Source organism: Nannospalax galili, unplaced genomic scaffold, assembly GCF_000622305.1.
Source record: "Nannospalax galili isolate Female #2095 unplaced genomic scaffold, S.galili_v1.0 scaffold1169, whole genome shotgun sequence".
NCBI classification, from domain to species: domain Eukaryota; kingdom Metazoa; phylum Chordata; class Mammalia; order Rodentia; family Spalacidae; genus Nannospalax; species Nannospalax galili.
This window is the reverse complement of record NW_008360301.1, coordinates 460,252-485,658: the sequence shown is the minus strand read 5'-3', so window position 1 is coordinate 485,658 and position 25,407 is coordinate 460,252. Positions and strand designations below refer to the sequence as shown.

The 25,407-nt window shown below is 45.0% G+C and overlaps 1 protein-coding gene across 2 annotated transcripts in view; it reads right to left on the bottom strand.

The window, feature by feature from the left end:
* Window positions 1-25,407, bottom strand: part of Nck2 (NCK adaptor protein 2) — a 148,789-nt gene that overhangs the window by 12,347 nt on the left and 111,035 nt on the right. For both annotated transcript variants that reach the window (XM_008824238.3, XM_029559215.1), the window contains exons 3-4: window positions 23,169-23,410; window positions 1,708-2,429 (exon numbers count right to left, since the gene is read on the bottom strand). In XM_008824238.3, the coding sequence (XP_008822460.1) occupies window positions 1,708-2,429; window positions 23,169-23,394 (948 nt within the window). In that variant the 5' untranslated portion in view covers window positions 23,395-23,410. The remainder of the gene's footprint in view (window positions 1-1,707; window positions 2,430-23,168; window positions 23,411-25,407) is intronic.

The window sequence follows — 25,407 nt, the reverse complement described above, 5'->3', positions numbered from 1 at the left end:
ACACAGAAAGCAACAGGTCTGTCCTTGGTAAATCCTGGGGGGACACTTTACTCACCAGTCATCTTTCTAAGGACTTTCCTCCAGTCCCCGCTACCTGGTTCCTTATCCCTCTCCCTTCCCAAGAAGTCACTTTAACTTTGACTCTGACAAGCACTCTGGACTGAGCACTTGGCACCATAATTGGTTTTCCAGAGCTTTCTCTAAGGTTCTGCTCTGCAGGGTTAGAAGCACTGCTGTCCTTAATTCCCCGCAGGTCTAGAATACGATCTAAGGGCAGCCGAGCACAGAGGTCCAGAGGTGTGAGAACAGTGCCGGGGTAATCCTGCCAGCAGTGATCAATGCTGGAGGCTTGATCAGCACATCTCTGTGTTCAGATTTCACATGCAGTCAGCGCTGAGTCCTTCCTGAGCACATCTAAGGCTTTGTTTGACCCTGCAAAGCTGCTGACGCAATAAAAGGTCCAGTTTCCACTGGCATGATGCCCCATCTGCATTGAAGAACAGACTTCAGTGGCCCTCTCCAAGAGGGGCTGTGACCTCCTCTCAGATCTGTCCTGGGAGGTGGGAGTGCGCACTGTTCACGGTGCTATCAGAGCAGAGCACACACATTCTACTCTCATAGCGTGCACTTTAAACATGAAACCAAAGCCTAGAAGAAGCAATAGCACACCAATATACACTCTTCAAATTGCTTACAGGTTTAGAAATGTAATTGGAAAGACATCTACAAATCTGGTTATTCCCACAAGGTACACACAGAAAGCCTGCCTGTGGTGAAACTGGCTGGTTCTTTCTGATGGTCCCAACAGAGCCACAACCCCCAGTTGGCCACCTGATGGAAGAGGATTGGCTGCACCAGACTGGTGGCCTCATTCCCCATTTACTCATGTCCCTGGAACACCCCAAGTTCCTGTTTGGTTCAGCTCTTAAGGACTTTTAAGAGTTTCACTGAGATGAGCTTTTCTGTGGCAATGCCTGCAACAGAGATGGCCTTGGGATTACTAGTTTACAAAGAAAAACCAACAAAAGGCTGTTAGAAGCCAGGCACCGCTAGCTGAGAGCCTCTCTACACCTCAGGTGCAGACAGAGCCAGGCACAATAATCACAGGGTCTTTTAAACCAGCAGGAAGCAGGAGGGAAAAGGGAGTCTGCATTTCAGGAGTGGAAAGGTGGAGCCTGAGCACAGAGCTGAACCACCTACAGGAGCTGAAAGCACTTTTCTTCCCTTGCCCAGACCAAGAAAGAGTGGCCACGGGGGCCCCACACTCCCCCAACCCAGATTTAGGTAAGCTGAGAGCAAATGTACTGAGACAGTATTCATCAGCCTAAAACAAGCCCCCAAGGGCCCTTTTACTATTTCAAGTCACCCAATGTGAAGGGGGAAATGACACCTACATAAGGTGTGTCCTCCTTCACTGGCAGGGTTCCAGGACTCCCAGTGGATGCCTGAAACCACTGTAGAACAGAGTCCTGGAATATCTTTTTTAAGGAGAGTACATACCTATGATGAAGTTTAATTCACAAGGTGGACATGGTAAGGGATTTAACTGTGGGAAATCAGAAAAAGAACTGTAATAAAAGGTCATTTAAGCCTTAGGACTGTTTACTGTGAGATCATTAAGTATTTTTTGACTGACTGGTGAGGGAACTATTGTATTCGTTTTCCTCCTGGCTTCATGGCTTGTAGAGTGGGCAGGCGGGCACTTACCGAGGACTCGCTGTCCCTAATGAGAAAGTCGCCCTCCACGCCCCGCTCGTTGAGAGCGCACTCAGCCTGGTGCCGCGTCACGTTGCCATAGTACCACTCCCGGCCTGCAAAGCGCCCGCTGGCCGAGGGCCCGGTGTAGCTGATTTGCGGGGTGTGCGAGGGGTGCAGCACTGGCCCATCACTGAGGACCACCACGTAGTTCTTGGGGACCAGGCCCACCTGGCCCCGGGCATTTTTGCATTTCCACCACTCAGGGTCATTCTCAGGCTTCTCGATCACCTCCATGGTCTCCCCCTTCTCGAAGTTGAGCTCCTCTTCCGTGACTGAACTGAAGGGGTACAGCGTCTGCACCACGTGCAGCACACGGGCGCCCTGCCCATTGCTCAGCGCTGCACCCCGGCGCAGGCTCAGGAAGCTGGGGGCCTCTGCCGCTGCCTCGTCCGCCTCCTCCAGCACGTAGTTGGAGGGGAACCAGCCAATCTGCCCATTGAAGCTGCCGCGCCACCAGCCATCACTGCACTTCTCCATGACAGTGACACGGGAGCCCTTCACCAGGGACAGCTCATCCTCTCGCTCGGCCACGTAGGCGAACTTAACGAAGGCTGGGATGTTGAGGTCGTAGATGCGGTCAGCGCCGCTGCCGTTGGCTGGATACTCGGCATCGGTGCTGGGCGTTGGGGACGCGTCCCTGGCACTCGGCTTCCTGCGCGTCTTTCCGAGGCCTGTGGAGACATAGCAAGGGCTCAGTTGGCACTGGGTACATGTGGGGTGCCACACCCACTCCTACTGGATCAGGGTGTGGATGTTTTGTCAGGGGGTTACAGAGTGGTTACAAATGTCAGAAACCAGTTGGAAAATCAACTTTGCAGGGGCGTGGTGAGGTTGTAAACTTACTAAAAGTTGATACTTAACTGAAACAGGTCTGTCTTTTTACCCATTAAAAAAAAGACAGTGGGTCTGTGACACAAATAACAGTAACAGAAAACATTAAATCATTCAGAAACAATGGTCTAGCTTTGGAGAATTCCTGGAGCCCGCGATGGAAAAATAAGGTATAAAGGCACCAAGAAAGTGTCTACATTTTTGCACTGGGCAGGCAAGAAGTGGGGCTAAATGAATTCCCTGTGGCAATTCTATGATAGGTCGGATCTCAGTCAGCAGACCCCCCCCCACCCCCCCCACAAGCATTTCCCCTCTCCCTCCTGGGTAGAGCTGTACCCGTGTTCTGTGACCTCTCCTCACCCCCCATGGCTGTACCCCGGCCCTGGCTCCCTCCTCCTCCTCTCTGCTCCACTGAATGCACTCCCTCTCACTTCCTGGCTGCATGCTGGTCCTTCTCACCTTCTTACTTCCCAACTCGCAATTCAGTTTCTCTCAAGACATTGGACTAATTTTCTACAACACATTGTGATGGGTGAATTAGAAAAAAAAAAAAAAATTAGCCAGCATACTCAGTCTAAGGAAGCATTTTTAATACTGTGATGGAAAACCCCTTAAGTGGGTCATCAAATCAACTGAAAGGGTTGCAAGCAGCCAGCAGGTATGTGGAGGGTTTAAAGGACTAAGGGAAAATCCCCAGAGTGCTTATGGTTAGCATACACATGGTTTCTTCAGCCACAGGGGAAGCAACACTGGCTGGTAATGTGAAACGTATTCCCTTCTATATGCAAAACATTTGAGGAGCCCTAACCTAAACATGCTTTAATCCAGCTAAAATGTAGAATTTCAGAACTTTCTAGAGAAGAAAAGTACATTGCAGGGGGAAGCACCACTGCAGCAGTTAAGACTGGTCTTGCTGCTTGTCTTTTCTTCAGAGATGAACAGCTGGTCTCCCATCAGCTCTGCTTGGACTACTGTGGGATTCTACCACAATACCTGGGTAAGGCCCATCACTGATGTAAACTGTAACTCCCGACTCAGGCAGTCTGTAACAACTCCATCACACTCTTCTGACCTGACTTTTCTAAACCCATGTTGCACACAACTGCCCTGGTGTGTGAGCATTTCCCTTGGGGTGCTGCTGCAACTTACTCTGCATAAATCATATTATGTATGAGGCTAGCTAGAATGTAACCACTACAAAATCCATTCCTAGCAAGCTGTGTGTTGGGTCAGAAGTAAAACTTTTGTGCAATGTTATGGTTTATCTCTAGCTTGCTCAATAATGTATAAGCTGCAACACATTTGCATCAGAAAAAGAACAAAGAAAGGATGGAAAATCCCAATGGAAAAAAAAACCACAGTGAAAGTTCTGTTGTCATGCTGTTTTCTAGGACCCAGGAACAAGATTTTCATGCCAACACTGAAGATTTGGGCTCAGAGAAAAATCCCAAATCTCCTTAAATCACAAAATTATGGTGTGCGGCTGGGAGTGGCAGAACGTTTGCAGAGCATGTCCAGGGCCCTGGGTTCCAGTCTCCAGCACCAAAATAAATAAAGCTGTGGCATTTACAATGAAGAAATCCTAGAGGCACATTTGTATTATAATCTGCTACAGCAGTGCCAGACAACTCAAGCTAACCTCCTGAAGTTCAGGAGACTGGAAGAGTAAGATCACAGTGCTGACAGACTGGGTGTCTGGTGAGGTTCTATCACCTGGGTTATAGTGGTGCCTCTTGGCTATGACCCTCACCTCACGGGAGGGGAAACAGGTCTCCCTAGGGCCTCTTTTAACAGAACACTGATCTTCTACTCCTGTGGCCTCCCAAAGTCCCCACCTCCCAGGACCAGAGGGAAAGGAGGGAGGCGTTCAACACATTAATTGAGGAGAACACAAACACTCAGACCCTAGCAACTGGGCCAATACTTTTCAGCAGCTGCTGTGGGCAGTGGGCTCTGGATCCTACTGTGTACTACCTAAGGCAAGACTTGTGTCTATATCCCCAATGTTTTCTCCCCATAGCACATGAGCAGCTGCAAGGCTCCACATAGGGCTCTGGGAAGGAGGGTGTTCAGTAATGTACTCAGCAGTTGACATAGGGTGCAGAGCTTCAGGGGTGTCAACTAGATTGGCCAGTGTCCCTGTCCAGGCAGCAGTCATCCAAATACCAGGGCCGACCTTGCAGAGTTGCCCAAGGTGGGTGGGGTTTGCAGCCATGGAAGGTGACCAAGCTCCTCGACAAAGCCCTGTAGATATCTGAGGAAAGACCAACTGCAAATTGTGCAATAACCCCGTCTGCACTTAATACTAATAAAATAAGTACTCTTGCATGAATGATGTTTTTTGGTTCTGAGAGCAGAGAGATGGCACCATTTTAAATAGCAAATAGCTGAGTTGGATGTAAAGGTAAACTATACTTTTCCACTTCTGTGACAATTTTCTGGTACCAGGCTGCTAATCTCTGGTCCTGGGTTACAATTTTATTGATGATAATAGGCACATTTTAACTTTCCTGAATAAAATAACACGCAATAAAGTGAGTTCTAATAAAAGTTTGAATGTCATACATTATTAATGTTAGTAATTTTAAAGTCAAAATCTTTTACACACTCCTCTGAAGATGAAGGGATATTATAACAAGTGCCTCTGAGACAGGCTCTGACTGTCATCTTCCAGCTGGAGTTCTGAAGATTTAAGAGAAAATGTCAAACAAATTTGATAGTTCTGAAATATATTCCAGCTAACTCACTCAGATGGAGTGCACTTGAGTTTTAGGAACTCTGGGGCAAATCACTTAATTTTACTACTAATCAGATCAGTAATATACGTGAGATCTAGCCAAAAATATTCCTTGCACTTAAAATGCTATTTCACTGTTATGACTAGAGGTTATTAATTTGTGGGGATTTCCTTCCTTAAGAGTTGGAACCTAGTATCAAAGTCAACTAAAAATTATGAAAAGCCATTATAATTAAATGCCATAGGATTTGACAAGATTTGATTAAGTAAGGTACAAAGTGACCACAGTAAATTTTTATGTGAAGGGGTATTTAATATTTGGCTTCTGACTGCTTTCACACCACTGTCCACTGGTTTAATTTGCATCTAAATTTGAGGTAATGCTGGTTAAGATCAGGTTGCAGTTATTCAAAATATCCAACATAAAAACCACATCAAACTAAGAGTAAGTGAAAAGGCAAAATTCAAATTTGCTAAATATAAGGATTTGTAGTCACAGTGACCATGTAAGATTAATGTGGACGGCACTTTTAACCTCTCTCATATTCAAAGGGATTTTTTTCTTCTGGGTTAGAAGGCCTCATTCCAGCTGTGCCTCCCCTATGCTGGCTGGGTCATGGTGGGGTTTCATACACACAGCTACCTGTGCTGTCTTGTACTTTCTAGGTACCATGCAGAAAATATCCCTAGGAGGCCATAGCCAGCAGATGCAAGCACCACGTGATACTTGTAGAGGTCCATATAAAGGAGAGGTGAACCAGATGAGACCCAAAGAGATGGAGTCCCCACCCCTGAATCCAATACACATCCTCATGATGTGAACCCAGTTAATATTTTTCTTTTCTTAAGCTAGATTTCAGCTGTCTTTCTGCGATCTCAAGTCCTAAGAAAATGGAACAGCCTTCCTCCATCTCCACTCCTTCCCTCCCACCTTCTTGAATGTGGCAAAACATTGACGCCCATTTGTGAAAGTGGTATCTGTGGGCAAAGGAGCTGAAAGGAACGTAGTAACGGTTTGAGGCCACCTGAGTTTGGGTATAGGAGTGAGGATGGGTAGCAGATGGATTGACATCCATGTTCCTGGGTTTTGTGAATCACTGAGATGGTCCATGTTTCCTGAGCCTGGAGTGCCTTGGGTTTCATTGCCAGAGTTCTCATGAGGAATCTGAGACAGTAGCAGCTACAGTCATTAGGCTTTACCCACCAGGTAAGCTAGCCTGTCCTAAAAAAGCTATCTGACTTGACGGCGGGTGGCCCAGGCACATTCACTATGGCAAATATCTTAGAAAGTCTCAAAGAAATCCCAACAGTGGCTCGGAGAATGGGACAGCCTCTTTATTACAATACAGCTTCGGAAAAGTCAAGTTTAATTCAAAATAGACTCAGGCGCAAACACTGCCAATTACCTTGGTCATACCAACACCTGAACATGCCACCAACACTTGCAGAGGTTTACAGGGTATGGAGACAGGTCTGAAAGGTTACCGATGCTTTCCTGGCAACCAGGCCACCTCAGCCATAACACTACCACCAGGGGAGGCAGAGGACAAGGTGCTGCCCCGAGTCACCCTGGGAAACAGGGATCTGTACTCACTACTCCGCTGGCGTGGGCTTAGGAAAATAACATGGGGGTGGGCGGGGTGCATACAGTTACTTCTCCTAAGGCTTCTGCATACCAATATACAATATTCTTGGACAAGATGTGGCTCTTAGGGTACAGAAGCTTTCAGGGTAACTCTACAAGACCACAGCTGCCCGCCGATCCCCCATGAAGCACTGGGCGAGGCTCAGACACGAATGCAGGGTAGAACTCCACAAATGGCACCTTGGCCTATACTCCCTCCTTCCTAACCCCACCTTCTCAAAAAGGATCTCTCTTGCTTATTCACTGTTTAGTGCTCAGCTTGAAGTGAAGCAGGAGGAACATTTTGTACCCCTTGGACATCACAGGCTAGTGCAGAGTCATTTACATAGACTCAAGCTCCAGGGACTAGCAACAGATTTTGCTGCCAATCAGACCTGTAACATAAACCAGATTTAACAACAACAAAATTTTCCTTATACTAACATGGTGTATATACTATTATGGCTAGAGGTTATTAATTTGTGGAAGTTTCCTTCATTAGCATTAGGACCCGCTAAGCCACTGAAACAGCTCAGTTGGGAGAGCGTTAGACTGAAGAATTAGGACCCACTATTAAAGTCAACTAAAATTATGAACAAAATGCCATAGTGGTACAATAGGGGAAAGGGTTCAGGGAAGGCCCTGTGAGCACATGGCTTTTGAACCCGCAGGAGGCAAAGGAGGCTAGATGAGGGCCAGAACTGCCCATGGCAGGAACTGTAGGTTACTTGGTGCCATGAGCAGATGGGCTTGGAGATACTCCAAAAGTGGAGGCCTGGGTGCAGCACAGAAAGCAAGAGGAGGGGGCACAACAAGGCTGGGTGGGCAGGTGCATCAGCAGAAGGCCCCACAGGCTGCTTGGTAACCTCAAAGAAGTCAGAGCAGGAGCAGAGCTCTCCTGCAGAGGCTGGCACAGTTTGCATAGGACAAGGCAAAGCCTTGCCAGCCGGACAGTCCTTCCCCAGTGTCTTGCAGGTGGGAAATATTCTTTACCTTGTATTGGGAGTCATCATTAGGACTCCCCAACTGGCTATACACATCATAAAGTATGCTGTGGGCTTTTCCTTTACAGCAGGATAGCCCAAGGTTTGCTGAGCTCCTAGATCTGTCAAGAGCACTAACATGCAGTAATGGAGCACCCTGCAGGTCCTTCCAGCCACCCACCCATCAAAAAAATGTATATTCAATTAATAAGTTCCACTTTCCTATCTCATCACTGCAATTTCATACACAGCAACAGCCCGTTCAAACACGCTGTTGATTACTAGAAGTCAGTGAGTCAATCACCAGGTTCTGATATCCCTTTGCCCCAGCACATGTCCCATGACCCTCCTGTCCCATGGCTATTTTTTCTTCCCACTCTTTGGCAAAGCATAAGCTCTTACTATGTACCGGCAATGGTGGGAAGGAGATGCCAAGGCTGGCCACACTATTTCTTGAACCATCCTCACTCTCTTCTTTCCCCATCCTGGCACTAATGTAGATTTACTTTTATTATTTCTAGAAATGTGTACTTTATAATGAAGCACTCTATTGAGTGCCATACAAAATTCCCAAGTTCAGAGATGGGTAACACAGGATGGAAGGGAAAAGGAAGACTTGTGAGCTGGGCAGGAGCTACTACTACTTGTCAGTACTCTGCCCAAGCATCCTTCTTCCAGTGGCCCAACACATAAGAAGCCAGCTCAGTGATGGAGGGGTTGGGGCAAAGGGCTCTCCCACCATCACACTGTTCCCTATGCACAGGACTCTGACCTGAATTTCTAATCCTGGTCATGTGAAAGCCTATACCACTATTAGCAGGCAGGTACATAATATGCTTAAGCATTTAAGTTTGAAAAGATTTAGATGGATTTTCTCCCCCATAAGTGGGACAGTCAAATAGAAACATGGATGCCAATAAAAATAACTTAATTTCTTTTCATTATAAGTTCTGATGAAAATACATATTCAGTACCTCTCAACACATACACTCGATCCAGGAGCAAGAGCATTTTGAATATTCAAAAAGGGTATAGGAAATGTGATACAGATCACATGTGACAATCTCCACCATGACTTCAAGTGTCAACCCACTAGCAAAAGTTGAACATGCAACCTTTCAAGATCACATCTGCTCCATAAAGATTAAACACAAAATGAGTTTGTTTGGGACGGAAGGGTCATGGAAAGACACGGTAGCAAGTGGCTGACAGAGACACAGAGAATTCAGTGTAGCAGAAGACCAGGCTTGGTACCTAGCTTTCAGCCTTGGTCTCCTAGTTCCTAGCTGGGGCATTCTAGAGCATCTCTTTTCATCTTCCTGTCTTCACCTTTATCTTCATCCATCTGCATGTGGACAGTTGTATGCTTGGGAGGTGTGTTGGTTGAGTACAAGAGCTGAGGAAACACTGGATGAGCCCAAATGGCAGCTGCCCTTGGGTTTGTGGGAGTTTTGATTAGGTAATGCTGAAGTTAGAGAAAAGTGGATCAACTGGAGAAAAGTAGAGGCTTTCCCAGCTGAGATACATGGACCTATCTCTTGCCCCTACAATGCTCCCAATGGGCAGACGTCACCTCCCCGACATAGGAATAACCAAAGAGGATATCCAGCCAATGCAAAAGGGGCCTCAGTGTTGGGAGGATAAAAGGCATCCATTTCACAAGTAAGAGGAGCTTGGCTACTCTGGGTGAGGAAGAAGAAAGTGACAGAGGCCTGGTCCTCCAGAGTTCCTGAGGCTTCCTCTGCTCCTGCTCCAAAAGAACTTGTGGGAGCCTGGACTCCTACCTCCATGGCCGGCAGTGGACAGTGCCTACCTGGGACACAAGAGACTTTGCTCCTGGCTTTGGCTCAACTGCTTGACTTTCATAGCAAAATGTGGCATGGGGATCACAAAGCTCACTTTAGAAGTCAGCATTAAGTCCATGAAACATAACTGTCTACATTTGGGAAAATATAAGATGTAAGAGCCACAAGGGAGGAAGGGATCTAATTAACTTGTGCCAGTGCTATTGCTAATCTGGCACACCAGGTTAAACATTACAGATCTGTCAATAGAAACAGGGAGCATGACAAGGACTGCATGTTTACTACTAGTTCTACTCACAAGAACCCACTTGTAAATTTTACAAGCCATCTAATCAACAGCTGTGTCTCAAAAACAAAAAACAATATACACAAAAGCAAACAGTTTTCCCAGAACTATCACCACCCCACGTTTGCCTCAAAGAAACACAGGTGCCACAGCCACAAAAACTTGTAAGAACTTCCCTACAGGTGGCTTCCACAGCTGGGGGAACCAAGGACAAATGGAATGCATTTGCAGAATTAGTGAATTCAGAAGCAATAGCACCCTGGGGGGCGGGGGCAGAACTCTAGGCAAAGGTAATCTAGGAGAAGACCTCAGCCAATGGAGAGTAAAGCACCAAGCGTTGCATGCACTGGCCAAGCCCATTGACTAGACTCCAGACACAGCAGCAGTAAGAGCTGGGAGAGGTATGAGAGGGCTCTGCAGTCAGCACAGCTGCATGGTGCCAGTTAGCAATGCCCTCGGGAGCTCAGGGAAACACACTAACATGAAGTAGAGAAAAGGAACATTTCAGACATATGGAGAGAAGCTAAAAAAGAATGCACGCCATATGGGGAAATGAAGTTTAAAGCATGCTGAGATGATTTTTGCTCTCACTCCCACACATTTTTAGTTCATGCCCCTCTGTTCTACAACTTGAGTAACTCTTTAGTTGGTGGCGGGGGGGATCCTTCAGAAAGCTGCTGCATGGTGAGACAGCAAGAATCAATCAACAAGCCAGTCATCTAGAAACACAACCAGCCCTCGGGATCCTCAGGGCATGGTTACAGGATGCTCCATAGTCGCCCAAACCCAAGGTTTGCACTCGTCCCTTGTACGATATGGCAGAGTATGACACAGAACGGAACTTACACACATCCTCCCGGTACTTTAAAGTGTTACCCAGTATAATGTTGTGCAGATGTTATATTGTATTGTTTAAATAACAGCAAAAAGAAAGATCTGTATGTGTTCATTCCAGCACAATTATCTTTCTATTTTTGACCTGCTTGTGGTTGGTGGACACTTTAGTTGTGCAATCTACAGGCAGGCATGGGGACTCACAGTACTTGATCTGACATTAGTCCTTCATGAAGACATGAGGGCTGCTATAGCCCAGTGGGTACAGCAATCTGAGTTTCATGCACCCTACTGTCAGTCGCATACCTGTTTCTCCAAGTTTTCTAGGGTACACCCCTCTCCACGTCTTATGTTTTCTCCTGGCTTTTGTCATATTAGTAATCTTCTCCAAAATAACCTGTCTCCACTGGCTAGCTTTCGTAGTGCTGGAAAGTGCTATGCATGCTACCAGAAGAAAAAAAAAATTAATCATTAGCCATACCCAGCTGTGAATCCTAGGTGTTTCAACAACTACTGTCCTGGCAAGATACAATCTCTGGTACAGTAGTGGCACAAATATTATGGGGCTAATCAATCACTTTCTAATTGGATTTAAGGCCTTCATAAGATAAGAGTCTATACCTGACAGTCCTAGGAACATGTGGCTAGACAAAACACAAGCCATAGAGGAAGAGTCTAATACTAGTATTCTGCTAAATATAGTATTAAAGTGACTCCTAATGACATTGTTATACCCATAGATTAATACATCTCTTAATTCTCACCAAAGATGTTTCCTTATTCAGCAGATGGTGATTAACACAGAAACCCACAACTGGCTAAGGTGCATGGAATAGAAGATTATAGACCAGTTGTCCCTGAATCAGACCCTTGTATCAAGCTTCTGCTTCCAAAGGCCCAGAGATCACTGAAAGACTGTAAGAGCCAGAAGAGGTAGATGACCACAAAGAACAGTTTTCTAGACAGCTGGTCAGATACTCTTATGAACTCAGAGCAATGGTGACAGCATGCACAAGTCCCCCACAAGCTCAAGCCCGACAAACTCCCAGCAGAGACATGGGAAAGTAGGCAAGAAACCCCAACCCTACCCGAGGGACTACTGGAAACCAATGGCTGCTGAGAAGGGGAGAGTCAGTCTCTTTTAAGGGTGTGACTCTTGGTAGGTAACCAGACTCCAATGGATAGATCCATATAGGAGGACGCTTGGGGATGTGAATTTGACCCTACAGGACTTAACATATATACACATATAATAAGGTACATGAATTGGGTGGGGACCTAAGGGAGAGTGCAAGTAGGGGAGGGGATCAGTACCGTCAAAATATATTGTATGAAATTCGCAAAAATTCAATTAAAAAAGGAAAAAAAATCTGTCTCTAGTTTGGTTTTCAAAACTTAGAAACTTATGACATACAAAAACAAATCTGAATTTATTGTGAATGTCTAGCAGCACACCCCTACTGAAGTCTCTATAGTACTCCAGCAATACACATGACAGCCTGTTTCTACTGTGAACAATCTGGTGAGACAGAGTTGTCATGAATCCTAAATCACAATACATTATATTTAATTCATGCTCGTACAATGGTAGATTATACTACTGAGAGGGAGAAATAAACCTGAGGTGTTCAGTGTGGCTCGTCTGTCTCTGGTGAGGTGACGATAAACAAGCTGTTAGAGAATATGAACACTTGAGATGGAATTGAGTTTTTTTTTTTCTTACATTACAATACAAACTTTGCAGTACGTGTCTGGCTTTGTCCTGTTCTGCAATGAAATGGTTCCCCAGAGGGACTTTTCAAGGAAGCATCATCTAGTGACTTGAAGGATGAGCAGGATTTTCTCAGTCTTGAAGAATAGTCAATTCAGAAAAGCAAATGACTTCGAAGACAAATGTACTGCCACAAATCTCCATCTCCTTTTACATTATATACGCACTGCTCAAAACACTGAGCATCCCAACCACGAAAGAGCCACAAAGTATATAAACTGACAATCCCTGGCCATCGTCAGGGTTGCATGCCTTACAGAAGGAGCCCAATATTCTCTGAACTAACTGCACTTTGACAGTAAGTATTGAGAACAGCCACAAATCATTTATGTAACCCAAGTCTAGTGTATATAAACACTGGGAGAAAATTCGACTGGTAACTGATTATTTCTGGTGAAGAGATCTTAGGGGACTTACTTTCTTCTTTAAGCACTCCCATATATTCCAACTTTCTTTTATTTATTATTATTTTTTATTTTGTATGAGTGTATTGTCCCAGTGTGCATAAGTGCACCCATGTCATGCAATGCCTGCAGAGGCCAGAAGAGGGTGTCAAGATACCCTGGAACTGGAGTTACTAGACAGCTGTTAGCCACTATGTGGGCGCTGGGAATCAAATCTGGGCCTTCTGTAAGAATAGTCAGTGCTCTCAACTGCTAAGCCATCTCTCTCTAGCCCTATTCCAACTTTCTTAAAAGTATGCCTCTTTTTAAGACTAGGGACAACTCATTAATAGTTTCATAAAACTCAGACATTTCAGCAATCACAATTCTGAGGATTATCTGTTTATAGAAACCAACATCAGGCCAAGAACTGTAGAGAGCATGCACAGCCACCAATACAGGACTGATGCCAGAATGTGAACCAACTTATGAGAAAGAAGGCATGTTCCAATCATTTGAATAGATGCCTCTGACTTACAGCCCTATATATTAAAGAACTAGACACAGTTGTTAATAAGTGAACACCTTGGGCCAAAGCCCATATTCGCCTTAGCTGTCTGCTAACACTTGAGGGTCTCTGGTAGGAGCAGGAAATCAAAACAGCTGTGTAGGTGGGGCTAGGGAGCAAATGAGTCACCAATATGAACAGCACACAGGACCCAACTGGGCAGTCATGCTCCTGCCTCTGTGGAGTCCTAATTCCTAAGACTACAGGCTACCCTGTCTTTGACTTTCAACCTCATGACTTACTGAGTGTTCTTGGGCACATCACTAACTTCTCAGGCTCAATGTTTTCACAAGAAAAATGTGGCTAGTCACTTCCTTTTATGGGTATGGAGAAGATTAACTGAAGATACAGGTGCCTGGAATGGTACCCAGTAGCAACTGGGCACTAGAGCAGAAGCAATTCTTGCTGCCCATTCACTGGGAAAATGCATGTGAAATCATTTGGGACCTGGTCTGGGTTTTCCGCTGCATGAATTTTCTGCTGAGCTTCAGGGTGGAGGCCTCAAAATGCCCAGCAGGAGCAAGAATGCTCACTATGATAGCCTATGCCCAGGTACCAGCTGCCACATGCTCTCATAAGATTCCCTAGGGCTCTTTCTGCCAAGGGTTGCCGCAATGATGGCTTTCAACTCACAGGATGTCTCCTCCTGTCTCTTCACCCCTCCCTGGCATTATTCTGTGAGTGTTAACAGAACCCCATCCATGGTGAAGAAAAGGGGCGCAGGCCAATAAATGGTCACAGACAAGCTCAGAAGTTCTGGGTTCAGCAGGCCAAAGTCATGTCCACGGGGGACATGTGAGTACCTAAAAGTGGACAGAATAACTGAGGAAAGTCCAAGAAAAGAGAAAGGCGGAAAGGCTGGTTTGAGGGACTTTGGAAGCTGGCTCAGAAATGCCAGGTCTCTGCTGTAGCCACCAGCTAAACATTATTTACATGAGGCCAAAGCCTAAAATCATCCAAACAAAACAAGTATGTATTATGGCTTGAATATGACCTGAAATTCATGTGTTAGAATCTAACTCTCCAACGTGACAGTGAGGAGAAGTAGGATAGGGGCCGTTAGGTCACAAGGGGCCTCCGTCATGAATGGACTAATGCCACTCTCTTGGGGGTGGATCATTTACCACAACAGTGGCTCTGTTACACATGTGGCTCCACTGGTTCTCTCCAGACTCTGGAGGTATGCTGCTGTGTCCTTCCACCAGGGGATGATGCTGGACAAAGGCCTCCCCAGATGTCCCCTCAAAATGTGTGCAATAACCTAGTCTCTCTGTGTATGTGTTCTATGTGTGTGGTGAAGATACATGTGTGTCATTCTCTCCATGAACAATGCCATTTATTTCTCAAAACCTTGATGAAACAAGTTATTCCATCATACAGATAATGCAACTGAAGGTTAGAGTACTCGGCAGATTGCCAAGAGTTATTTATGTGCAGGTGTCACAGCCTGGACTTGAACACAGGTGTTCTAAGTTTCCCTCCCAAGCGCAACGCGATGTATTGGCTGCAAAGCTGCACGATTCAGCTCTTCGGTCCAGTGGGACAGGCAGGGATAGTGCCAAGAATTGTTTATGTTATGTCACCATGATTTCCCCTAATTAGCTAAGCTTCAGAGAGTCGAGGAGCAAGCGTGACTTCAAATCCCCCACACCAGATGAAGTAACACACCTAACCATGCACCTGTCTGATCTGAACATAGCCCCCTCCCACTATGCAGACAGATCCTTCTTTAATGTCGGAATTCCTACTGCAAAGCCTCCAGGTTTTGTTTCCCAAGGTCACTCATGGGAAATGCTGTGGCTCAGAACGGATTTCCAAGGGTCACTGCATGCACCCTCAGCTCCCACCACAGCCAGGTTGTGCATCCACTTCCCAGGTCCATTGCCACTGAGACTTGTGAGACCCTCTACAGTCAGAACAGATCTGTTCTGATGCCTACACGAGAAATTAGTTTTCTTGCAATCACAGAGCTGGAAGCTGAAAGTCAAGAGCCCACATCTGACACCCCCCTCCCCCCATTTATAATAACTAGAGAGGTTAGAAATGACTCAAAATTCAGTTGGGGCGGGGAGGGGAGATGCAGCTCATTGCTTACTCTCATCCTAGAGACCTGAGGAGAAGAGAATAGGTCAAGGTCAAGGAAGTCCCAAATCAGACAGCAGGGGGTGGGAGGTGCGCACCACTCTTAGGAATTGGCTGAAGTATGGATACCTGCTGTTTTCCTATGTCTTATGTCTAATGCCAGTGAGGTACTCTCTGGTCTCTGAAAAGTTAATTACACACTGAAGTCACTGTACACTGTAAATGCTGGGGCCATAAGCTGCCTTTATGGCCTGGGGTGGTCTCTAAGCAACTACCTAAGTGTCTCTGTATGCTTGTAATGCACAGGAGGGTACAGGAATGCTGTTTCCATGACTCATTTAACTACGTTGACATGTTCCATCACCCCAGGACTTGGTGTGTATTTCTATAAACAACAACATCCATCAAGCCTGGGAAATTTATATCTATATATCATTAACATCTAACCCTGGGACCATTTTCAAATTTTGTTACTTAGACCCTAGTTTTTCACATCTAAACTGAGTAACTTGGTATTTCATTATTTTTTTTTTAATGTGTATGCCTGTATTGCCTGCATGTCGGTAAGTGCGATTGTGTTGTACAATGCTCTCCGAGGACAGAAGAGGCTGTCGGATCCCCTGCAACTGGAGTTTCGGAAAGCTGTTAGCTGCCATGTGGGTGCTGGGATTCGAACCCAGGTCTTCTGCAAGAACAGTCAATGCTCTTAACTGCTGAGTCGTTTCTCCAGCCCTGGAATTTGGTATTCCTAAAATTTCCTCCAACATTCTTTAAGTGCTGACTTGGGGACAGTATCCCATCCAATACATACAAAAAAGCCTTGCTACTCAATCCAGATGATCAATTCTGTAGGTAAAACAGGTTAGAGTTAAAGTGAGCTCTGTATCTCCTGTCTGTGACTAAAGTGAGCTCTGTATTTCCTGTCTGTGACTGGGGTCTTTTTACTGAGGTCACAGGGGGAGTCCCTTGCTTTTACACAAAAGCTGATGTTTTCAAAAATTCACCCTCCAATTACTTGTATCTTTCCATTAAGTCAAAACAGCATGTTGGTATTTGCACTAGCTCAAAAGCCCTTCTTACTGTCTGAAGCCCTCAGATCCTTTCTAGGCAGAATTCTGGAGTCTTTACTGTTGATATGAAAAATTCATGTAGGGTAAGCTGCTTGAACAAGAGGAGAGTGCTGTGTGACTTGGAGTTGCTCTTCCTGTGTTCATCTGCAGGTAAGGGCTTCAGGTGGCTAGTGGCCCTGGAAGTCTTCTGTCACTTACAACACCTGGCTCCTGCCTACTACTACTTATCACCAGTGCACTGACAACCTGATCTAAATAAATTTCAGAATGATCAAGGCAGCTGGAAGTACCCTTTGTGGACAACGGATGTGCTTTAAGACAAGTAAAATCTAAATGGCACCAACAATACTAATAGTTACTTTGCTGCTGTGATAAAACACCATGACCAGAGGCAACTTATAAAACAGTTTATTTTGGCTTATAGTTCCAGAGGGATAAGAGTTCATCATGATGAGGAGGCATGGCAGCAAGCAGCAAGAGCCAAAAGCTCAGAGCTCACATCTTGCTCTACAAACGCGAAGCATAAAAAGCAAACTGGAAGTGGACTGAGGTTAGGAACTCTCAAGGCTTGCCCCCAGTGACTTCCTTCTTCCAGCAAGGCTGCACCCCACCCCCTCATAACCTTCCCAAACAGTACCACCAACTGGGGACTCAGTGCTTAAATACCTGAGCCTATGGGGGACATTTCTCATTCAAACTACCAGCTTTCTATAGGAAGCTGAGCAATGAGAAACTGCTTGACCCTGTGGGTCTGGCCCACAGCTCCTATAGGGACGTTCCACCCTAGATGGGGGTACCAGAGTCAAGCTCATTAGTTTGCTTCATTTTCAAATACATCAAGTCTGTATATGATGCCCTAAAAGACTATGCTTAAAGACTTAAGACACAACTCATGGTGGTTCATGACTGTAAACAGCACTTAGAAGGCTGAGGCAGAACTGCTATGAATTCAAGCCAGACTGGCCTACTGAGCAAGTCCTGTCTCAGTCTCTGTAGAGAAAAAACTTGTGAGAATGTCTACTGTTAAACTAGGCCAGTGTTTAATTTTTATATAAAGGAGAAATTTACTTACTAGTTCACTCAGAATCAAATTCAGACTTTATCAGGGAATGAGTAAAAGTTGTTGATGAGTGTAATTAAACTTCTCTCCTCTCCCTAACAGAACCATCCTATCCTCAACATTCCCTAAGACCTCACTCTAACAGTCTCATGGTTTTCTATATATCCTGCTCCCGTCCCTGCCTAAGAGAGGGCTCACACAAGGGCTCTCTCCTTAACTGCCTAGCCCTGCTCTCCGAGGTCTCAGTGACTTCCTCATTCCTCCACAATGCAGCAAAGAAGTTTTGGGACCCGTCTGAGGGTTCCCAAGTAGGAACTCAGTAAAACTGAGAACATTCATCAGCACCTGAGGCAAGCTTTCAGAACGTCACCTACCCAGTGCACCAGGGGACATGGGGATGGCGCTCTGCCATCCTGCACATCCATCCTCCAAGCTACCTTCCCATTCCTCCACATGCCTGCTGCAGGCCTCCATGTCTCCTGTGGAGACGAGCATATGCCTTCTCTTGGGTTCCTGTCTTTCTTGACCCCATTTTTCCCCTCAGCCAGTGAAAGGACCACAGATGTTCCTGCTCACATCTTGGAGTGTTCATGATCCCCGGACAAGGTTCCACTTGTCTGGTGCTGTGGCAGGTTCCAGCTGGAGTCAGACCAGTAACAAAAACTGCTCTTCAGGAGCTTGCAAGGGAGTCTTTGAAAAATACTCCCCTAGGAGCAGTTTCCCTATCTCAAAAGATTCAGCACAGGGCTTTTATAATACCTAAGCTACACCGTTTTATAGGTCAAGATGCAACTTTGAAGGCAGGGGTATCAATTTCAGCAGATCAAAGCAGGAGAGAGCTACACAGAGCACAGAGGCCTAAGCACTCATCTCACAGCTCTGTGGCTTTGTCGGGGAATCCGGGGCAATTTACTCCAGACTAGGCATCTGCTAAGGAGATGCTACCATGGCCTCAGGTTCGGTGGATTCCTTCAGCAGCAGAAATCCCACCTGGACATCACGGGAATGGTTCTGAAAAGGCCCGGGGACACTGTGTAGGCTTTCGCCCCCCCACCGCAGCAGACCCTGCTGCTCTGCACACTTGGTCTCACACTCATGCCCCAACTGAGGACACGCATGGCAGCAGCAATGGAGACAGGAAGCCAAACACCTGGCTCCTGGGTTTTTAGTAAAAGAGATGGCTGGGAGACAGGAGGGGCTCTGGAGCGTTCTCTCACCTTTCCATGGCCTACAAACACTGGGGGAAGTCAGCCTGTGGACAAGAAGCTACTGGGCATGGAAAATAAGAGGGTGCCCCCTGACCTTTGGGGTACTGCTTCTGTGGGATGCTCACACCAAGACAACAAGATCCCTCTGTCTAAAAAATAGCAAACCCATAACCAAAGATTAAAGGGGCCAGTATAAGTTTTTAAGAGTCCATATGCATAGGTAAAGGCTACATAATAAGCAACAATGCCAGATAGGAGATACCTTCTTTTGAGTTGTTGGCCAGGGTGGCCCAAAGGGACTCCCAGATAGTAACCCAGCATAGAACTGGGAAAATGAACAGCAGACCCCAATCTTATCTAAAGGAATATTGACAACTGATTACTGCTAGATGAGGAACAGCTGACCTTCCTAAAACAAAGACCTCTAGATAGGCTGACTAGATGCACCAGATGGACAAGTAGTGGGGAACAGCTGGGGATGCCGACAACACAGTGGACAGTAGCAGGGATAACAGAGTGTAAGGGCTCTAGTGGGAAGAGGGAGGGTGTGAGAGGGTGCCGTTTGGGAAGTAGGTGTATAGTTGAGTAAGATGGTTTGGGATGTTCTGTGTGATATACAACACAGAAAAAAAATCAACAAATTTTAAAAACTGTATTATATTTAAGGAGGAAACATAAAAGTTTAATCATGTTAATTAGTAGAGGTGATAAACATTACCATTGAAATCTACCCGATGATTTTTTTAGACATACACAGGTGCCAAGGATCTGAGTGCAAATGATTATGACTAATAATAATCAGATACATACAGATTAGAGATGCATGTGCCAACATCTCAGTGTTATGAGCAAAAACAATGAGTTTTTCTGTAATAAACAGTATATTTTAGAATGAAACGGAGATCTTTTTTGAAGATTAAAAACTCATTCAATTTTATTTCTTACAGGGCTTATACTGAGTTCAATATTGTATAACTGTATGGATTCAACAGTGAACTAGAAATGTGATAGCCACTTTTGAAGGAGCTATGTCTTTGCTCTGGAAACTGTTATAGGGCATGGTAAAGCTGTAATGATATGCTTCTAAAAAAATAAAAGATAATATTAAAAAATGTAGGAAACAGCATATCTTGAAATGGAGATCTTTAAAGGGTAAAAACTCATTCAATTTTATATCTTACAGGGTTTATACTGAGTTCAATATTGTATAACTGTATTAATTCAACTGTGAACCTAAAAATTTATAGCCACTTTTGAAAGAGATGTATCCTTGCTCTGGAGTGTGTTACTGAATATGTTAAAGCTGTAATGAAATGCTTCTTCTAATCATGTGGTTATTAAATTTTTTTAAAAAATAAAAAAAAGCAACCCCTCAGGTGAGCATAACAGTTGCATCAAAACAAAACAAAATACTAAAAATTGGAGCCAAGAAGATGGCTTAGTGGGTAAAGGTGTCTGCTGTCAAGCCTGAGTTCAATCCCCAGGACCCACATGGTAGAAAGAGAGAACTGACTCTCATGGGTTGTCCTCTGACCTCCACATGCACAACATGGCATGCGCATGAATGCGCATGCACACACACACACACACACACACACACACACACATGCATACACACACACAAATAAAATTTAAAAATTTTAAGTGGGGGCCACTTCTCCCTGAGGATGGGGTACTGACTCCTCAGGGCCTCTGGCTATGAATATCAAGTACTATTAACAAATATGGATATCCAAAACAGTTATATCTGTATTTTTACAATCTGTAACTGCTTAATACAAATGTTTCCAAAGAACTGTGTGCCTAAATTGAGACAGATGCTCCCGGAAGAGCTGTCACTCGATAGAAGAGCTTTACTTGGCTTGGCGCAGCTGAGGGCAAAGTAAGAGCTGAGGGGAGGAAGTTAAAGAAACGTAAAAATCTGACTCTATTTAAGGAAGCGCTTTCTAACAATCTGTGTTCTCCAAAAATGGAATTGGCCCACTCCAACAGTAAAGTATTCCAGCAGGCCCGGGTGGCAATCTGTCAGGGACAGGGGAGCCGGCCAGCACCAGGGCGGAGGGCCTGTGTGCTCTGGGAGTGTGTGAACAGATGAACTGATCACAGCTCAGAAAAGCTGAGCACACTGGTCAGAAGATGCAGCTCAGACTTCCAATCCCAAGCTGTGTCTTTCCTCCTTCTAAGAAAGTAAAGAAAAAAGGGGAAGTCATTCCAAAGGAACTTCTCTATAACCTCGGGGGCTCGCTTTGCCTGAGATCTATTTTTAATTTCTGTGCATTCTGTGGTTTGCCAGAATCCTGAAAATATATTTTTTCAAAAAGACAAAACATGTCAACAATAAACTATAAAGATTTTAGGTTAGGAGAGGCTGAGCTGGGAAGGAAAAGAAAATCAGTAAAACTAGGTTCAGGACAACCCTAAAGCACATACCCACTATGATGCCCTCCTTTCTTTTTTAAAAAATATTTCATTTATTATTCTTATGTGTATAAGTGCCTGCTTGTATGTAAGTGCACCCATGTCATGCAGTGCCCACAAGTCAGAAGAGAGCGTTGGATTCCCTAGAACTGGAGTTATAGATGGTTGTTAGTTGCCACGTGGGTGCTGGGACTTGAACCCAGGTCCTCTGCTAGAGCAGCCAGTGCTCTTAACCACTGAGCCATCTCTCCAGCCCCCGCCCTCCTTTCTTTACATAGTTAATTAAGAGCCAAGAGTAGGGCAGGAACATTTCTTTCAAGTGACTTGCTTAAGCAAAGAACAAACAAAAACCAGAGAGAAAAGCGTTCAGTGGGAGAGACCTACAAAGCTAAAGGCAAACGAAACTGCTCCCTCAGGCTCAGAGTCCACAGGGAGCCCACTCTACCTTAATTTTCTCTCCACATCCTGAGAAAAATCCATCACAAAGATGTCCCAATAACTGAAGGCTTTCAATAACTTTGAACGGTGAGTTCAGACTTTCAGGATTGTAGAAGGAAGGTATTTTGCAACACCCACCACTTTTGAAATATAATTTTCTTTTCCGTTTTCCTATGTATCTGTCTCCCTGCCCTTAACTAAACAAATCCTCTTGTTTGTTATACAAAGGAAAGCCTGCACATGTAGCCCAGGTGATGATACTGATTCATTTTCACAGCAAATCTGGTGGCACCAGCTGTGAACAACCTCATACTCGCATGAGGAGGCAACAACTGGCAAGGTGTCAGCTCACATCACTGCTCTTCCACAGAGCCCTCACACTTACTTCTGGATTGTCTGAAGCATGGTTAGCGAGCTGAACATGCAGGTAGGGCTGGCCAATGTGATGTCCTGACCAGGTGAATATCGATCAGATACGGCTTGCATGTACCCAGTCCCCCAGGGTCCCTGGGTTGAATTTATTTCCCACTGCGAGGTAGTAAGAGGGTAGAAACTGAATCCTACTATGGTGTTTAGAGGTTGGGCCTTTGGATGGTGAAGGTTAGATATGGCCATCACAATAGACCATGCACAACCGAATACTGGTGGCTTTATACCAGGAAACATATAGAGATACTCCCAGTCTCTTGCCATGTGATACTCACACCACAATGAAACTCTGTCAGCAAGAAGGCAATACTGATATAGCTACTAGACCTTGAGCCATAAGTATAAGCCACATTAAACCCTTTTGTCTGTAAGTTACCCAGCATCAAGTAGTTTGGCACAGTGACATAAAACAGACTAATACACTAGAGGAAGAAAAGAAGTGTGAATGGGGAGAAACAGAATGCTAAAATTGAACAGAGTTTCTGGAGGTATCTATATGAGAGGCTTCAGATGTCGCCTAGCTACTCAACTATACATTAACTAACTGCCTGAAATTGTGGTATAAAATGTATTACCAACCTGGATGGGGAACATGGTCTTGCTTTCTCTTTCTGTGTGTATAAAGTCCAAATGTATGGGATTTTGTAAGCAAAAAGGGTTGATAGGTTAATAGGCAAAGCTAGGACACCTTCCCATGATTCTAAGTCAGGGTCCCCTAGAGTCTGGATGCAAGGGGACAGACGCCTGTGAGGGCATCCACAGCACAACCCCCCGCCCACAACCTACAAAGTCAAGCAAGCCCTTCCTGAATACTGTCCTCCCCTCCCTGCCTTGGCAGTGGCCTGGCCGTGGGCTGTGTGCCAGGCAGGACATGGGTACTCACCTAGCGTGTCCTTGAGGTTCTTCACCAGGGAGCCCTTCTTCAGGCTGTTCTTGCGCTCCACGTAGTTGGATGGCACGTAGCCTGTCCTGTTGGCTGCATTGCGTACCCGCCACCACGTCTTGGAGTCATCAAGAAGCCACAGGCGCTCGTTCTTCTTGATGTCCAGCTCCTGGTCCTGCTGGGCGGTGTAGTCCCACTTGGCTATGACAATGACTTCTTCTGTCATCTTTCATGGAGTCCTTCTGCCAACAGAACATTTAAAGATGCTCATTAGCCACCTGAACACTGCACCTCTGACCGATTTGAAAAATTAGGCAATGACAGCTCGTAGGACCACGTTGCCCTTAGTTTTCTCCAGGCCTTGAAAGGCTCACCCTTGAAATGACCTTCTAAAAACCCCGAGTACTTGCTGAGAAGCAGCACCTTATAAAACAAACCCTCTATTCCTGCCCCATATGCATTAGCAATCCTGCATGTTCTACTAAAACCAGATGCAAACTGGCAAAACACCCAAAATAGCAATCTTATAATTAAAGCACTCATTTGACTAAGTAGCACCGGCTCCTTATAGCTGATAGGTTTACATTCATTTTCTCAGCATATGCCGAGGGTTTTGAACATATTTAGTAAATATAACACACCCAAACTACTCCTATAAATTCAAATTCAAATTAATGTACTCCTAATGCGGTGTGGTGCCCTGCAACAAATCATAAAATAGAAAAAATGCTGAAATGTAAATGAATCTTCAACATCAGTAATGTGCCCATGCTGCTTTGTTGGTAATATGATGTATTATGTTAACGCTGGAGAAATAAGCTAACACGTATACAAGAATGTCCTACACCATTTTTATAACTTTTCTCTAAGTATGAAATTATTCCTGAAAACTGGTCTCACACAAAAACCTGCACACAGATGTTTGAGACGACTTTGTTCTTAATTGCCCAAACTGGGAAATAACCAAGGTATCCCTTTGTAGGTGGATGGAAAAACAAACTGTCCACCAGACAATGGACCATATAAGTGCTAGAGGGGAATAAGCTTTTGAGAGCCAGGGAGAGCCAAGGAAGAAAAGCAAAAGCACCCCAGGAAGCAAAGGTCCCAGTCTGCAATGATGCACACAGGTTCAGACACAATCCTCCTTTGACAAGCTTGAGTGAATGTCCTCTGAGTCCTTTCTGAACACCTTGGCTTCTGTATTCATTGCCGCATCACCCAGGGTTAGCTAGACTACTCCACCCTGGCATCTGATCTGGTTCCTTCACCTCCCACTCGCCTGCAGGTGGTGTCTGGTCACCTGGCCTCCTATAGCAAGAATCTGGTTAGGTCAGCTCAGCCAGGATCCCTGAACTCTCCCACATTTCCTCTACCTCTGGCTGCATACTCCCAATTGTCCTTGTACTGGGAGTTGAACTGTTTTTTGCCCAATGGAAAACTCCACAGCAGAACCCCTGAACAGTCTACCTTGCAGCCCTTGAACTAGTATCCTGAATAATAATTCCACTGTACAACTTTCTGAAAAGGCAAAAGTCTGTGGAACATAGGGTCAGTGGTCATCAGGGTGGGCAGGGAAGCACACAGTGAACATTTAACAGCTACATTGTACACATCAAAATACACACCAAACGTGAACATAACAGAATTACTCCAAAATACAGTTTATTAAAACCACAAAGAAGATGTAAACCTAGTAAAATCAATTTGAGAAGTAGTAAATAGCAAACAAATACGGTTATCACCTACTTCAGCAACCCCACACTTCTCAAAAGATAGCCAAGTGCTCTTCTAGTACAAAAATTCAATATTCAATTCATCTATTGACTGGACATTTCCAAAAATCATGGGAGTAAGAAATGACAAAAAGACACTTGAATCAAAACCCCTCTCCTGAGAGAGTTCTTTGCACTGAGCTCAGTACTTTAGAGGAATGCTATGTCCCTGACCCCAAGGAGACATGAATAATATGAGAATAATATGGCACTTTCTTCTATGTATTTATACACATATGAATAAACATTTCTTCTCATTTCTGAATTCCCATATTTGAAGATAATCTTTTGGGAAGGAAAAAATGCCTGTAAACCACCTGTACATAATGTCCCAGAGGGTGAAGCTTACATAAGGCTTCTCTTAAAATTGGAGACAATGTGCTATCTACAACCAGAAAACCTCAAGTTCATGCCATGCAGTGCATACGCCTGCTTATCCTGTCAGGTGAGACTTGTGAACGTCATCA